At 41.8% G+C, this 17963-nt stretch overlaps 2 protein-coding genes across 2 annotated transcripts in view; both read left to right on the top strand.

The window, feature by feature from the left end:
• The window catches only part of LOC115155875 (uncharacterized), a 46417-nt gene extending 43286 nt beyond the window's left edge, over positions 1-3131 (top strand). The window contains exons 11-14 of the mRNA XM_029702881.1: positions 400-469; positions 2519-2715; positions 2818-2890; positions 3040-3131. Coding sequence (XP_029558741.1) covers positions 400-469; positions 2519-2715; positions 2818-2890; positions 3040-3096 — 397 coding nt within the window. The 3' untranslated portion in view covers positions 3097-3131. The remainder of the gene's footprint in view (positions 1-399; positions 470-2518; positions 2716-2817; positions 2891-3039) is intronic.
• A 925-nt stretch (positions 3132-4056) lies between these two features.
• On the top strand, positions 4057-17609 carry tbxtb (T-box transcription factor Tb). The gene is given in 7 exon segments (XM_029714776.1): positions 4057-4065; positions 4779-4975; positions 6686-6867; positions 6870-6942; positions 7180-7266; positions 7634-7688; positions 17505-17609. Coding segments are annotated over 7 exon segments (708 nt in total).
• Positions 17610-17963: the final 354 nt, after the last annotated feature.

Genomic DNA, 17963 nt, shown 5'->3' with positions numbered 1-17963 from the left:
TGTCCCTTACCAATATGGCTGTCTCTCAGAGGTTGGTATGTTGTTGTTTTTCTTCTTCTTCTGGTTCTTCTTCTTTCTCCTCCTCTACATTTTCCAGGGGCGCAACATTTACTGGGGACGGGGGGGACATGATCCCCATACATTCTGAAATTGCATTGAGGTCTAGAAAGCTTGAAAGGAAACAGAAAATAAGGTATCTCAGTTTAAACTGAGTCTAGTTTGTTTGAGGTCTAAAAAGCTTGAAAGGAAACAGAAAATAAGGTATCTCAGTTTAAACTGAGTCTAGTTTGTTTGAGGTCTAAAAAGCTTGAAAGGAAACAGAAAATAAGGTATCTCAGTTTAAACTGAGTCTAGTTTGTTTGTCTCTGCTTGGTGTTAACTCTGACTGGGCTGGAGCAGACTGCTACTGGACAGAGACAGACACTCACTGTGCTGCTGCTGGGAACAGAAGAGGAGTTTCCAAGATCTGGTGAGTTGCTAGATTGAATCCCCACGCTGACAAGGTACAAATCTGTCGTTCTGCCCCTGAACAAGGCAGTTAACCCACTGTTCCTAGGCCGTCATTGTAAATAAGAATTTGTTCTTAACTGACTTGCCTAGTTAAACAAAGGTTAAACAGGAAGCAAAACTCCCAAGCAGAGTTTTCCAAAATAGAGCAGGTTCCTATTTCTTCTGCCTTGGCTGAGTGGCTTTTACATGCACGACCACCGCCGACTGCTCCGCCTGGATTGACAATGAATGGGAAACTCTGCTTCCACTTCCTGTCTGGATCGCCCTTAACAATGTGTATCTGTGTGTGTATTATGCATGTATGTACAGTATGTGTGTGTGTGTGAGAGAGCGTGTGAGTATGTGTGTGTCTGTAATGGGTATGCAGAAAAGACAGTACAAATAGTCTTAAGGTGCAGGTGGTCACCAGGTACTGTATGTTTAGGTAGATCTCTAGGGTTAGCTATTCAACAGCCTTATAGGCCGGAAGTAGAAGCTGTCTCTTAACCTGTTGGACCGAGTCCTGATGCTCCAGTACCGTCTGCCAGATGGTTGGATATATATATATATATGGAACGTAATGTGTCAAACTGTATGCGCAGACGGCTTGACAGAAATGGTAGCAGAAGGTGAATGTTAAACTTTTGTTGCACACATATCTAGATGATGCTGCGTATTATTTCGCACAATGACTCTATCGGTGTGATCCAGGTGTAAGACAATGACAGCAGCATTCAAACTAAATGAATTGAGCTGAAAGCTTTAGACATAAACATTAATAAACATTCTCCAATAAATTATAAGGCTCACTCACTCACTCACTCACTCACTCACTCACTCACTCACTCACTCACTCACTCACTGACAAAGGAAACTCTCCAGCATAACTAAATGTGCCAGGTTGGACACATTAGTGCGCCTTCTCTCCATCTTTCTTGCCAGTGAGAATGAATGCCTATATGGTGCAGGAGAGGCAAGCAATTAGGGAATGTGGGAACAGGTATGGTGATTGACAATTAGTGGAGTGGGAACAGGTGTGGTGATTGACAATTAGTGGAGTGGGAACAGGTGTGGTGATATACAATTAGTGGAGTGGGAACAGGTGTGGTGATTTACAATTAGTGGAGTGGGAACAGGTGTGGTGATTGACAATCAGTGGAGTGGGAACAGGTATGGTGATTTACAATTAGTGGAGTGGGAACAGGTGTGGTGATTGACAATTAGTGGAGTGGGAACAGGTGTGGTGATTGACAATTAGTGGAGTGGGAACAGGTATGGTGATTTACAATTAGTGGAGTGGGAACAGGTGTGGTGATTGACAATTAGTGGAGTGGGAACAGGTGTGGTGATATACAATTAGTGGAGTGGGAACAGGTGTGGTGATTGACAATTAGTGGAGTGGGAACAGGTGTGGTGATTTACAATTAGTGGAGTGGGAACAGGTGTGGTGATTTACAATAGACAATAAGATTACAAGTCCTACCTACGACAACCACTGCATTTAAAAACAAAGAGACAGTTTCTTTATTTGAGAGTTTGTTTCATGCTTAAAGTACATGAACAAAACAGAGAATAAAAAAATGATTTCTATTCATTTAAAAAAAAAATCTAACACCATTTTCTGATTTGTTTGCTTGTACAATGTATATATCAAATACATTGTGTGTTGCCTCAGACCCCAGTCCAAGATATGGTAACACAATCCCTCACCACAACGCATCCAAGAGCCCTCCTCCGTTATGGAGGACAGAATATCACACATTTATGTTATATCGGCTATTTCCAATTTGTGTTCCTGAATTGTAAGCTGCCATAGCAACTGCTATTTGGGGAAACAGTTGTAATATTACTTTATAGTCATATGATTTGAGCATTTCTGCGAATGAACAGCATTTTTATATTTTGTATCATATTACATTTATTAATGAACTAAATAAAAATATAATAGACTTCACCATTGACTTCAGCAATCATCAGAAATTAATCTTTGAAACTTTTAATTGAATTTCTCCTTGGCATCCTACCATAGACACAGTATGTATTTCCGAGTGTTCACTCTAACGAAGAGAAGAAGAAGAGGTGTGCTGGGAACCTTCCTCCTCTCCTTCCTCTCCCTCCTCCTCCTCCTCTGTCCTACCAGGAATGGGATAGGATCAACCCAGAGGATTCAGAGGTCCCTAGCCTGGGCCTGGAAGGGCTTGGGCTGAGGACCACACCCTCTGCTGGGTAGGTAGTTTAGCCTACCTCCACTAATCTATCACTGGTCCCAGATCTGCCGGGTGCTGTCATTCCATCTCATATGGTTATTGTCATGTTGTTCTTCTTCAGAAACACAGAAATATGTAGCAAGACTCCTGAGCCTTTATCCATAGAGGATGTGTGTCAACGCAACCCTTCAGGGGTAAGAGATTTCTCTTGACAGGCTACAGAGTTACTGCAGTTTGGAGAATGTTTCAGAGTTTAACACATCAGTAACGTTAACCCTTAAAGCCTGCAGGTTATAATGCATCGTAAAACATAACCAATGCATGTTCTATTTCTGTTGTTTAGGTGATCGGTTGTGGATATAAGCTTTGGAGGAATTATGACGAGGAGACAGCCTATTAGGTATCTTCTTTTGACGTGAAGGCCACTAGGCTACAACAATCACCAATCACCAATAACATGAATAAGATAAAAGGATTATGAGATGATGTATTATTTTGAGACCAGTTCACTGAGAGACCAGTTCACTGAGAGACCCGTTCACTGAGAGACCCGTTCACTGAGAGACCAGTTCACTGAGAGACCCGTTCACTTTGAGACCAGTTCACTTTGAGACCAGTTCACTTTGAGACCAGTTCACTGAGAGACCCGTTCACTGAGAGACCCGTTCACTGAGAGACCCGTTCACTTTGAGACCAGTTCACTGAGAGACCAGTTCACCTAGAGACCAGTTCACCTAGAGACCAGTTCACTTAGAGACCAGTTCACTTAGAGACCAGTTCACTTAGAGACCAGTTCACTTTGAGACCAGGTTCACTTTGAGACCAGTTCACTTTGAGACCAGTTCACTTTGAGACCAGTTCACTTTGAGACCAGTTCACTTTGAGACCAGTTCACTTTGAGTGTGAACAGAGTATAGCCTACTAATCTGGATTCCTATTTTGTTTCTCTTTGACTATAACAACAACAACAACAAAATGATATAGTTTGTAAAATTAGAAATGTTTTTACAAATAAAATGTATTATTAGCAGTATGTATTTTACTTATAGAATGTATCATCAACAATATGAGTAAAGAACTAAAGGCAAATAATGAATAGAAAAGCAATTCTTTAGCTACCAATTATTTTTAAGAGAAATGTAACCAATGTGTATTTAGAATGACACTTTCTACTCACTTGATTGATTCTGATTGTGAATGATTTAACCTAATAAAAAAACTTGCTAAAATGTGTTTGACAGACCTGTTGCTATGGCTAATGGTATGCGTTATGGCCTGGACTGCATTTCCTGTGTTTTGTCACCTACCTGACTACATCCCAGGACTCTACTAACATATTTAATAGGCCTCACCTTTAATCATGGTCTTCGTGGGAAATGGTTTGCAAATGATTTCAGTCAGGATTATTATTGATGAGGAAAAGCAGCTAAATGTTTTAAATAATGTGGTAAAATATAAAGTGCTTTATTGGAGGAAAACTTCCAAGCATGTATTTTGCAGAGAATTTTTTTTTTTAACAAATATAATTAAAATATCTTCTGTCTATCTGATTAGAGCTTGAGTATCAGAAATAAATAATTGTATGCATTAGCCTATAGAGCTGAGTCCTACCCATCAGAACATACAGTCTTCAGTATAGAGCTTAGTAAAACTATACCTTAAAGTTCAGATCTCGGTTTCTTTCTGCAGGTGTGTCTTTAATATGGGCTAGTGTATGTGTAAATATCGACAGATTGAAGTAATAAAGCATGGTGAGCAATCGATTTCAGACACATTACCCATCCTTCCTAGTCCTACTCATATGGCCGCACACAACCAATGGCTGACCAGACGGAATACATCAAAGCTAAGAACAGCCAACCAGCGATCATCCAAAGAACTATCCGGCGACGGACTGGGATTTAGGAGTGGGCTATATATTTGGAAACTTGCAATCTAGTGGAGAAGATTGGATCTATCCAAGGGGACATATGAGGGGACAGATAGCGTATTTGGGAGCATAAAAGCGGCACAAAATCAACTTTTTATTTTTGCATCGAAGGGCGTAATACGTTATTTTTCAACCGTGGAGCTGTTGGATAGAATGTCCATAGGTGGCGGGGCGGCCCGGGGAAGACGACACAGTACGGGGTGGACCACCTTCTCACTGCCGTGGAGAACGAGCTACAGGCGGGAAGCGAAAAGGGCGATCCCAAGGAGAGACAACTCAAAGTCGACTTGGATGAGAACGAACAGTGGCAGAAGTTCACGGAACTCACAAATGAAATGATAGTAACCCAAATTGTATGGCATATATATATATATAAAATAGTGAAGACATCAAAATGATTAAATAACATATATGGAATCATGTAGTAACCAAAAAAAGTGTTTAACAAATGAAAATATATTTTAGATTTTAGATTATTTAAAGTAGCCACCCTTTGTCTTGATGACAGCTCTGCACACTCTTGGCATTTTCTCAACCAGCTTCATGAAGTAGTCACCTGGAATGCATTTCAATTAACAGGTGTGCCTTGATAAAAGTTCATTTGTGGAATTTCTTTCTTCTTAATGTGTTTGAGCCAATCAGTTGTGTTGTGACAAGGTAGGGTTGTTATACAGAAGATATCCCTATTTGGTAAAAGACCAAGTCCATATTATGTCAAGAACAACTGAAATAAGCAAAGAGAAACGATAGTCCCTCATTGCTTTTAAGGCATGAAAGTTAGTCAATCCGGAAAATTTCAAGAACTTTGAAAGTTTCTTCAAGTGCAGTCGCAAAAACCATCAAGCTCTATGATGAAACTGGCTCTCATGAAGACCACCACAGGAAAGGAAGACCCAGAGTTACCTCTGCTGCAGAGGATAAGTTCATTAGAGTTACCAGCCTCAGAAATTGCAGCCCAAATAAATGCTTCAGAGTTCAAGTAATAGACACATCAACATCAACTGTTCAGAGGAGACGGCGTGAATCAGGCCGTCATGGTCAAATTGCTGCAAATAAACCACTACTAAAGGAGACCAATAAGAAGAAGAGACTTGCTTGGGCCAAGAAACACGAGCAATGGACATTAGGCCGGTGGAGATCTGTCCTTTGGTCTGATAAGTCCAAATTTGAGAGAATGCCAAGAGTGTGCAAAGCTGTCACCAAGGCAAAGGGTGGCTACTTTGAAGAATCTCAAATATAAAATACATTTCGATTTATTTAACAATTTTTGTTTATTATATGATTCCATATGTGTTAGTTCATATTTTTGACGAGTTTTAAAGAAAATAGTAAAAAAAACAAAAAAACTTAAATGAGTAGGTGTCCAAACTTTTGACTTGTACTGTATATATATATATATATATATATATATATATATATATATATATTCTACATTGTATGATTTTTGGTTACTTTAAGCCTATTATCATGTTGTCATGTTGTTTTGCTGCCATGCTTGGTTGTTGTCTTAGGTCTCTCTTTATGTAGTGTTGTGGTGTCTCTCTTGTCATGATGTGTGTTTTGTCCTATATTTTCATTGTAAAAATAATTTGTTCTTAACTGACTTGCCTAGTTAAATGTTGGTCAAATTAAAATAGCATTTAAATTATTTATGTTTCGGCTACCTGATAGAATTCATGTGCCAAATTAAACTAAATAGCCTTTTCTTTAGAACGGTCTTTTAAATTCGTATGTCTTGTTCATTTATAAATAGAAGAAAGCAGGTAGGCCTATATAACAAATGTAGAGTGTTGAACGTGTGATCAAAACATTGCTATGATATCACAGTAATTAAATGAAAAAAGATTGCACACCTTCATTGATGACATATATTTAGAGTTTTTCTATAAGGTCTAAACCTTACGTAACACTTACGCTTATTAATATTCACATGGTCTATACATTAACCAGGTGTTCACTTGACATCAGCGTCATCAATGCCCAATATCCTAAAATAGATTATATATACTGTATTACTAGAATGGATGAAATAAGAACACCTTCTATTCTATCTTCCTTTGTTTCAAATGCGCATGTTCCCGGTGCTGAAAGTGGATGTTTCTGGGCTGGATCCGAACGCCATGTACTCGTTCCTGCTGGACTTCGTGGCTGCGGACAACCACTGGTGGAAATACGTTAACGGGGAGTGGGTCCCTGGGGGCAAGCCCGAGCCTCAAGCCCCGAGCTGCGTATACATCCACCCGGAGCGCGCTGGATGAAAGATTCGGTCTCATTCAGTAAAGTCAAACTCACCAACAAACTTAATGGAGGAGGCCAGGTTAGGGCGATAACAGTCTTATCAATTAAAATGCATAGGCTTTTGAGTGCTGATTTTGATAACCATTTAGATAGGCAAACGTCAAGTAATGGAGCTTATCCTACGTGTAAACACCATCAATCACAATTTTCGATTTAAATAAAAGGTACGTCGATTTTCAACTGAAACCGAAAGCCTATTATTGAACTTTTGCTTTATTTTTGGTATATATATATATATATTTATATTTTTTTGTTGATCATATTGAACTCATTGCATAAATATGAGCCACGTATCCATATCGCGGGCTTCAGAGGGCCTCAGAGGATGATCACGAGTGTCACGTCCTGACCATAGTAAGTTGTTATTTTCTATGGTAGAGTAGGTCAGGACGTGACAGGGGGTGTTTGTTCTATGTTTTCTATTTCTATGTTTAAGTTCTAGTTTTTCTATTTCTATGTTGGGATTGTTTGGGTTGATCTCTAATTGGAGGCAGCTGATCCTCGTTGCCTCTGATTAGAGATCATATTTAAGTAGGGGTTTTTCGCTTCCTGTTTTGTGGGTGATTATCTTTTGAGTAGTGTGTTTTCCTCGCTGCGTCACGGTTTGTTGGTTTTTTCAAGTATATTGCATTCAGTTTCACGTTTAATTATGTGGGACCACAACCATGCTGCGCGTTGGTCTGATCATTCAAACAACCGTGACAACGAGCCACTCCTTCCCGGAGACGCAGTTCATAGCCGTCACAGCCTACCAGAACGAAGAGGTAGATTGTTGCGTTACTTTTAATACGTTCTGTATTTTTATATACGCTGTAGATTTAACATACATTTTGTATTTGTTTATGTGGAAAATTCCAATGAGTAGTCCTAGGTTTATGCACCATTATGTAGAAATATACATTTTGTATTGGTTGTTTCAGTGAGCGAAATGGTCAAACTGTTTATTAAGATTAGCCATTTTATAATTAATACTGTATTGTATGTACTACCAATTTTGAATTGTATTTTCCCTAGTGGTTAGAGCGTTGGACTAGTAACCGAAAGGTTGCAAGATCAAATCCCCGAGTGGACAAGGTAAAAATCTGTCGTTCTGCCCCTGAACAAGGCAGTTAACCCACTGTTCCTAGGCCGTCATTGAAAATAAGAATATGTTCTTAACTGACTTGCCTAGTTAAATAAAGGTAAAATAAATCAAATCAGACATTATATGGGAGAGAACATCATGTATAGATGGCTGGAGAAAGTAGTGTAATGGGCCTATTGGTACATTTGGGACTTTTCAGGAATAAATGTGCAGGTGTGCTGATTCTCAGAAATGGGTTAAATGTAGTATTTGTAGTATTTGTCGTGTTCTATTTGTATGACGCTGTGTTTGTGTTACCACTCTGCTTCCAATCTGCACCTTATGCAATCATCACCCTCCTGGATGAGAAGATCAACCATGGTCAGTTAGCATTCTGGGGGGGGGGGGGGGAGATTATAGCCAACTATCTTCCATGGAACATTCTGTCACAGCCTGAACAATTTTCCCCTCGTCCCAAAGAGGAGAGAAAAAGAGACGTTGATTACTGTGTGCTTGTATGTTGTGACTATGCAATATATCCCCCCCCCCTCTGGAGATTGTGTGGTGTGCCACAGGGATTAATTATTGGACCTCTGTTATTTCTGATCTAAATATGTCCTGCCCAATGCATCCAAAGTTCTCTCCCAGGCAATGTTTTCTTTTATGATACAATTGTGTTATACTCTTGAAACAATCTCAATTACCTTATTAATGTTGTTAACCTCTCTAGGGTATGTGGGATGAAATCGTCCCACCTACTCAACAGCCAGTGGAATCCCGTGGCGCGATATTCATACCTTAGAAATGCTATTACTTCAATTTCTCAAACATATGACTATTTTACACCATTTTAAAAACAAGACTCTCGTTAATCTAACCACACTGTCTGATTTCAAAAAGGCTTTACAACGAAAGCAAAACATTAGATTATGTTAGAGTACCCAGCCAGAAATAATCAGACCCATTTTTCAAGCTAGCATATAATGTCACATAAACCCAAACCACAGCTAAATGCAGCACTAACCTTTGATATTCATCAGATGACACTACTAGAACATTGTTATACAATACATGCATGTTTTGTTCAATCAAGTTCATATTTATATCAAAAACCAGCTTTTTACATTAGCATGTGACGTTCAGAACTAGCATACCCCCCGCAAACCTCCGGTGAATTTACTAAATTACTCACGATAAACGTTCACAAAAAACACAATTATTTTAAGAATTATAGATACAGAACTCCTTTATGCAATCGCTATGTCCGATTATAAAATAGCTTTTCGGCAAAAGCACATTTTGCAATATTCTGAGTAGATAGCTCGCCATCACGGGCTAGCTATTTTGACACCCACCAAGTTTGGCACTCACCAAACTCAGATTTACTATAAGAAAAATTGGATTACCTTTGCTGTTCTTTGTCAGAATGCACTCCCAGGACTTCTACTTCAATAACAAATGTTGGTTTGGTTCAAAATAATCCATAGTTATGTTCAAATATCCTCTGTTTTGTTCGTGCGTTCAAGACACTATCCGAAGGGTGACGCGCGTATCGTGACAAAATCTAAATATTCCATTACCGTACTTCGAAGCATGTCAACCGCTGTTTAAAATCAATTTTTATGCGATTTTTCTCGTAAAAAAGCGATAATATTCCGACCGGGAAACCCTGTTTTCGTTCAGACTCAAAATCTAAAATGGACTCTTCACGTGCATGTGCGCCCCGGTCTCATTGTTCTCAGATCGACCACTTACCAAATGCGCTACTGTTTTTCAGCCATGGGCTGCAAAGTCAACATTCAACGTTCTGGCGCCCTCTGAGAGCCTATGGGAGCCGTAGGAAGTGTCACGTTACAGCAGAGATCCTCAGTTTTCAATAGAGTGTAGAAGGCCAAGAAATGGTCAGAGAGGGCGCTTCCTGTACAGAATCTTCTCAGGTTTTTGCCTGCCATATGAGTTATGTTATACCCACAGACACCATTCAAACAGTTTTATAAACTTTAGGGTGTTTTCTATCCAAATCAAACAATTATATGCATATTCTAGTTTCTGGGCAGTAGTAATAACCAGATTAAAATCGGTACGTTTTTTTTATCTGGCCGTGCAAATACTGCCTCCTACCCTAGAGAGGCTAATGATGAACGGTGTAAAGTGGGCGGGGGGTCATGGTCCAGATCAATCTAACGTCGATCGGTTTAGGCTACTACATGATACTCGCATTTGCTCTCATTGGCTTGTATACATGGATGGCAAGGGAAGCCAGGTTTCCCCAAAAAATGTATCAAGACACAAAAAAAGTGTGTACATCTATCAGTGCATTTGGAAAGTATTCAGACCCCTTGTGTCATGCCCTGACCATAAAGAGCCCTCAGTTCTCTATGGTGTTTAGGTCAGAGCGTGACTGGGGGATGTTCTAGACAGTTTTCTGTTGGTGAGTTATATAGTTCCCAATTAGAGGCAGCTGGTAATCGTTGCTGTCACGGTTGTCGTCGGTGAAGGAGGACCAAAACGCAGCAGGCATGCGGTTGTTCATTTTGAACATTTATTAAATCAAAAGGAACACTCCGAAACGAACTACAGACAGTCTGGCAAGGCACAAGGCTAAACTCAGAACAATCTCCCACCAGTGACAAACACACCCTCATATATGGGACTCTCAATCAAAGGCAAAAGGGAAAACACCTGCCTTCAATTGAGAATCCCAATCCCAATTAACCAACCATAGAAACACACTTACTAGACTACACATAGACCATAAACCAAAAACCCGGAAATACTAAATCAAACACCCTTTTACCAAAACACCACCCTGAAACACATAAAACAAATACCCTCTGCCACGTCCTGACCAAACTTCAATACAAATTAACCCTTATACTGGCCAGGACGAGACAGTTGCCTCTGATTGGGGATCATATTTAGGAAGCTCTTTCTCCCACCTGCATTTGTGGGATATTGTTTTGTATGTGCTTGTTGCACCAGTTAGGTCACGTTTCGTTGTTTGTTTTGTGGAAGTTTCACTGTATATTAAAGATGTGGAACTCTAATCACGCTGTGCCTTGGTCCGTCTTTCCTCACGAACGTGACACCTTGACTTTTTCCACATTGTGTTACGTTAGTCTTATTCTAAATTTGATTAAATTGTTTTTTCCCCTCATCAATCTACACACAACACCACATAATGACAAAGCAAAAACAGGTTTTTAGAAGTCTTTGCTAATTTATAGAAAATAAAAACTGATATCACATTTACGTTAGTATTCAAACAATTTACTCAGTACTTTGTTGAAGCACCTTTGGCAGTGATTACAGCCTTGAGTATTCTTGGGTATGATGCTACAAGCTTGGCACACCTGTATTTGTGGAGTTTCTCCCATTCTTCTCTACAGATCCTCTCAAGCTCTGTCAGGTTGGATGGGGAGCGTCGCTATATTCAGGTGTCTCCAGAGATGTTCAATCCCATATAAATCCAGTTCTACGCACAAACTACACCGGCATATGGGAACTGTGCACCCAACTGTGAAGCTAGCTGTAGCGGAGCTTCGAGAAACTAGCGGGCCTGCTAGTGATAGTGGTGGAGCCAGCACCTCCACACGTGGAGATAAATCCACTCAGGCAAGTAGGCCTACTCCGCGACCCACAGCAACGCAGTCTTCTATGGACCAGTTTATGCCAAAGTCTGTCTGTAGCAAAACGAGGCCAAATTGATATTGCGTTGGCTAAAATGATTGTCGCCATTTACTATCGTGGAGGAGAGGTTTTAGAAATTATAGCAAGTCTAAATCCAATGTCCACAATTCCAAGCAGGAAATCCCTTTTTTAAAATCACTTATTCCACAACTGTACGAGAGCACACAGGCTTCAGTGAGGGAAAGAGTCCAAAAACCTACTGCAGTTTGCCTTACCACTGACTGCTGGACATCACTTCTTTCATGTTGGTTACATGTCACTTCACTGAAGATTTTTTCGATGTCTAGCTGTCTTCTGGACTGCTTTGAGTTTAGCAACAGACACACCTCAGAACTTGGCAGAGGAACTGTTGTGGCCAGAGAATGGCAAGTAGATGGAAAAGTGGTCTGTTGTCTTAATGACAATGCAGCTAACATAACCAAAGCCATGAAAATGTTAAAATAAACCCATCATCCATGTCTTGCCCACACAATCAACCTGATTGTAAGATGTTCTGAAGGTGATGAATCCCACTGTGGACAAAGTGAAAGCAGCTGTGGAATACTTCCACAGGAGCACAGTAGGTGCTGAAAAACTAAAGTCTACACAACGCCAGATGGAGATGCCTGAGCTGAGGCCTAAACAAGACTGCACTACAAGGTGGAATTCAACATTTTATATGTTGAAGTGGTTTCTTGATGCAAAGGATGCCATCTCTGCCCTGGCTATTGTCAATGCACCTGTTGATGCTCTGACCCAAGAGGGATGGGAGGTGGTGGTGCGCAGAGTCCTGGAACCCTTTGAGCAGGTCACTGTGGAGATCCAGTCCCTCGACTTCTTGGCGCTGACGGAAACATGGATTACCACAGATAACACTGCTACTCCTACTGCTCTCTCCTCATCTGACCACGTGTTCTCGCATACCCCGAGAGCATCTGGTCAGCGGGGTGGTGGCACTGGAATCCTCATCTCTTCCAAGTGGACATTCTCTCTTTCTCCCCTGACCCATCTGTCTATCTCCTCCTTTGAATTCCATGCTGTCAGTCACTAGCCCATTCAAGCTTAACATCCTTATCATTTATCGCCCTCCAGGTTCCCTTGGAGAGTTCATCAATGAGCTTGACGCCTCGATAAGCTCCTTTCCTGAGGATGGCTCACCCCTCACAGTTCTTGGTGACTTTAACCTCCCTATGTCTACCTTTGACTCATTTCTCTCTGCCTCCTTCTTTCCACTCTTAATCTCACCGTCCCCCCTACTCACAAGGCAGGCAATACGCTTGACCTCATCTTTACTAGATGCTGTTCTTCTACCAATCTCACTGCAACTCCCCTCCAAGTCTCCGACCACTACCTTGTATCCTTTTCCCTCTCGCTCTCCTCCAATACTACTCACACTGCCCCTGCTCAGATGGTATTGCGCCGTCGCAACCTTCACTCTCTCTCTCCTGCTACTCTCTCCTCTTCCATCCTATCATCTCTTCCCTCTGCTCAATCCTTCTCCAACCAATCTCCTGATTCTGCCTCCTCTCCTCCCTTTCTGCATCCTTTGACTCTCTATGTCCCCTATCCTCCCGGCCGGCTCGGTCCTCACCTCCTGCTCCGTGGCTTGATGACTCATTGCGAGCTCCCAGAACAGGGCTCCGGGCAGCCGAGCGGAAATGGAGGAAAACTAGCCTCCCTGCGGACCTGGCATCTTTTCACTCCCTCCTCTCTACATTTTCTTCCTCTGTCTCTGCTGCTAAAGCCACTTTCTACCACTCTAAATTCCAAGCATCTGCCTCTAACCCTAGGAAGCTCTTTGCCACCTTCTCCTCCCTCCGGAATCCTCCCCCCATCCCTCTCTGCGGATGACTTCGTCAACCATTTTGAAAAGAAGGTTGACGACGTCCGATCCTCATTTGTTAAGTCAAACGACACCGCTGGTCCTGCTCACATTGCCCTACCCTATGCTTTGACCTCTTTCTCACCTCTCTCTCCAGATGAAAACTTGTGACGACCGGCCGCCCAACAACCTGCCCGCTTGACCCTATCCCCTCTTCTCCAGACCATTTCCGGAGACCTTCTCCTTTACCTCACCTCGCTCATCAACTCATCCTTGACCGCTGGCTACGTCCCTTCCATCTTCAAGAAAGCGAGAGTTGCACCCCTTCTCAAAAAACCTACCTCTTTAAGGAATACCTGGGATAGGATAAAGTAATCCTTCTAACCCCCCCCCCAAAAAATATATATAGATGTACTATTGTAAAGTGGTTGTTCCACTGGATATCATAAGGTGAATGCACCAATTTGTAAGTCGCTCTCGATAAGAGCGTCTGCTAAATTACGTAAATGTAAAACATGAACTAATAAGTTACTGTTCTCTTTTCAGCGATCTGACAGCCTCAAAAATGATACTCATGTGTAAGGGTCTGCAGCAAAACACAGCCAGCCGCCAGAGAGAAGCAAATGTAACCACGGGACATGTGACAGAGTTGATGGACACCCTATGTTCATCAATGGACAGAAAGTTGCACAGAATGGAATATAATCACGTGCTATCAGAAACCGCTGCACTTGACCCCAGGTTTAAGAAGTTAGCCTTCAGTGATGCCAGAGCGATTGATGAGGCTCTTCAAAGAATAACCACAGCAGCAGGGAGGAACAGCCCCAGCAGTCATCTGGCTCAGGCAACAGGAAGAAGAGGGATCAGATGGAGCACAAGCACCAGCAGTAGTGCCACAAACGTCTGCTGTTTGGATGCTGTTTGACGAGAGAGCAACTGGGGATGCAGCACGAAGGAATCCCTCAGCAGATGCCATAATGGAGGTCCGATCCTATTTGGAGGATCTGCAGATCCTCTGAGCTGGTGGAAGAACAAGGCCTCTCTCTACCCACGGCTTACTAAAGTCATAACAGGGAGACTCTGCATAGTGGCCACATCCGTTCCCTCTGAGAGGGTCTTCTCGAAAATGTGACAAATAATTACTGAGAGAAGAAGTTTACATACACTCAATTAGTATTTGGTAGCCATGCCTTTAAATTGCTTAACTTGGGTCAAACGTTTCAGGTAGCCTTCCGCAAGCTTCCCACAATAAATTGGGTGAATATTGGCCCATTCCTCCTGACAGAACTGGTGTAACTGAGTCAGGTTTGTAGGCCTCCTGGCTTGCACACGCTTTTTCAGTTCTGCCCACACATTTTCTATTGGATTGAGGTCAGGGCTTTGTGATGGCCACTCCAATACCTTGACTTTGTTGACCTTAAGCCATTTTGCCACAACTTTGGAAGTATGCTTGGGGTCATTGTCCATTTGGAAGACCCATTTGCGACCAAGCTTTAACTTCATGACTGATGTCTTGAGATGTTGCTTCAATATATCCACATAATTTTCCAACCTTATGATGCCATCTATTTTGTGAAGTGCACTAGTCCCTCCTGCAGCAAAGCAGCCCCACAACATGATGCTGCCGTGCTTCACGGTTGGGATGGTGTTCTTCGGCTTGCAAGCCTCCCCCTTTATCCTCCAAACATAAATGTTCATTATGGCCAAACAGTTCTATTTTTGTTTCATCAGACCATAGGATATTTCTCCAAAAAGTACAATCTTTGTCATGTGCAGTTGCAAACCGTAGTCTGTCTTTTTTAATGGCGGTTTTGGAGTAGTGGCTTCTTCCTTGCTGAGCAGTCTTTCAGGTTATATCGATATAGGACTCGTTTTACTGTGGATATAGATACTTTTGTACCTGTTTCCTCCAGCATCTTCACAAGGTCCTTTGGTGTTCTGGGATTGATTTGCACTTTTCGCACCAAAGTATCTTCATCTCTAGGAGACAGAAAGCGTCTCCTTGCTGAGCGGTTTGACGGCTGTGTGGTCCCATGGTGTTTATACTTACTATTGTTTGTATAGATGAACATGGTACCTTCAGGCATTTGGAAATTGCTCTCAAGGATGACCAGACTTGTGGAGGTCCGCCATTTTTTTCTGAGGTCTTGGCTGATTTCTTTTGATTTTCCCATGATGTCAAGCAGAGGCACTGAGTTTGAAGGTAGGCCTTGAAATACATCCACAGGTACACCTCCAATTGACTCAAATGATGCCAATTAGCTTATCAGAAGCTTCTAAAGTCTACATAATTTTCTGGAATTTTCCAAGCTGTTTAAAGGCACAGTCAATTTAGTGTATGTAAACTTCTGACCCACTGGAATTGTGATACAATCTGTCTATATAAACAATTGTTGGAAAAATTACTTGTCATGCACAAAATAGATGTCCTAACCGACTTGCCAAAACTATAGTTTGTTCACAAGAAATTTGTGGAGTGGTTGAAAAATGAGTTTTAATGACTCCAACCTAAGTGTGTGTAAACTTCTGACTTCAACTGTATATGCAGTTTGTTTATATACATTAAAAAGTTACACTTTAAATGCAAATGTTTAATAGCATTTTTTTCATAACAAACCAATGCATTTTTAAATACATTGTGGTTAAGGTAGAGTATGATTTCATTTAATAACTTCATTAGAATTGTTTTAACACCAATCATAGTCAAACTATCGCCAACTGTTTGACTTGAAAAAATACAAAAACATATTATTTATTAAAGAGCCGTTTGGGAGCCAAAAGAGACAGCTCTTTTTGGTGAGCTGAGCTGAAGGATCCGGCTCACTGAAAACAACCGGAACGCCCATCACTACCATGCAATTCTAATGGTTTATGTTAGACACGTGTGGGATAATAACTTCGAGGAGCAGTTCCTCTTTAGTGCTGATTTTCCCACCACCACTGCAGAGCCTGTCTTTAACACAATGGATATGCACCTGTGCTCCGTGGGACTGGTCTGGGATGAGTGAGTCGGTGTGACCACTGATGGGGCAGCTGCCATTACGGGAAAGCACTTCGGAGTAGTAAAGCGGATCCTGGAGAGAGCATCGAGTGCGACGGATGTGGAACCACTGCTTCCTACACAGGGAGCCATTGGCAGCGAAGGACATGGTGCCTGAGCTCCACAACACTCTCCAGGGATGATCAAGTGTGTCAGCTATATAAAAAAGAAAAGGTGTTTCCAGGCCTTCTGTAGGGATATGATGAGCTAGCACCAGTAGGTGCTTTATCATGCAGAGGTCCGCTGGCTTTCCAGGGGTAAAGTGTTGGGTCGCTTTTATGTGCTTCAAGCGGATATTGCTGCATTTCTTTCGGAAAACAAGTAATCTCTGCCTGAACATTTAGATTGTGAGGAATGTCTCGCACGGGTTGCCTACCTGGCAGATATTTTTTATCATCTGAATTCGCTCAATGTGTCAATGCAAGGGAGGGGGCACAATCGATTTGAACAGAGGGACCAAGTGGATGCCTTCAAGATGAAGCTTACTGTCACGTCCTGACCATAGAGAGCTCTTATTTTCTATGGTAGAGTAGGTCAGGGCGTGACTGGGGGGGATTATCTAGTTTATGTTTTGGTTCTAGTTTCTTTTTTCTGTTGCGATTTTTGTTAGATCCCCAATTAGAGGCAGCTGGTCATCATTGTCTCTAATTGGGGATCATATTTAATTAGTTGTTTTTCCCACCTGTGTTTGTGGGAGATTATTTTGAGTTAGTGCATGTGGCACCTCTTTCATCACGGTTTGTGTTGTTTGTAGTTTGTTTGTTTTGCAAAGTTTCACATTCAAATAAAAGATGTGGAACGATACCCACGCTGCGCTTTGGTCTCCTTCCTACGACGAACGTGACACTTACCGTTTGGGAAAAGTCATGTTTCTAATGGGAGTATTGACATGTTTCCTAATGATGATTTCGAGATTCAGAATCTGATCAACAAAGCACACGGCGACACTGAAAAAAACCGTTAAACAGCATCTTGTCAAGCTGCAGGGAAAGTTTTGCCACTACTTCCTGGAGGAGAACAGGAGACAAGACGACTGGATACGGGACCCCTTTCGAGAGGAGATGAGAAGCGTCACGTTACCAAGCAACTGAAGAGGATCAGCTGGTGGAGCTGTCGTTTGATCACGGACTGAACATGCTCATCGTGGAAATGACACTGCCACAGTTCTGGTGCAGCATAGTGGGAGAATATCCTGCTCTCGCCTGCCATGCAATCAGAATCATGCTGCCGTTCAGCACTACATATCTGTGTGAAAGTGGCTTCTCTGCTATGGCCGTGCTGAAAACAACTAAAAGCAGAAACAAACTGGACAGCCAGCATGACCTCTGAGTTGCCCTGTCAACCATCACCCCAGACTTCAATAAACTTATCAACTAGAAGAAACCCCCCCAGCTTTCCCACTGATAGGCCTCAAACACACAATAAATAAACAGATTAATGACTTA

This window comes from Salmo trutta, chromosome 2 (assembly GCF_901001165.1).
Source record: "Salmo trutta chromosome 2, fSalTru1.1, whole genome shotgun sequence".
NCBI lineage: Eukaryota > Metazoa > Chordata > Actinopteri > Salmoniformes > Salmonidae > Salmo > Salmo trutta.
Note: the sequence above shows the minus strand (reverse complement) of the source record. Positions and strands in the feature narration are given on the sequence as shown.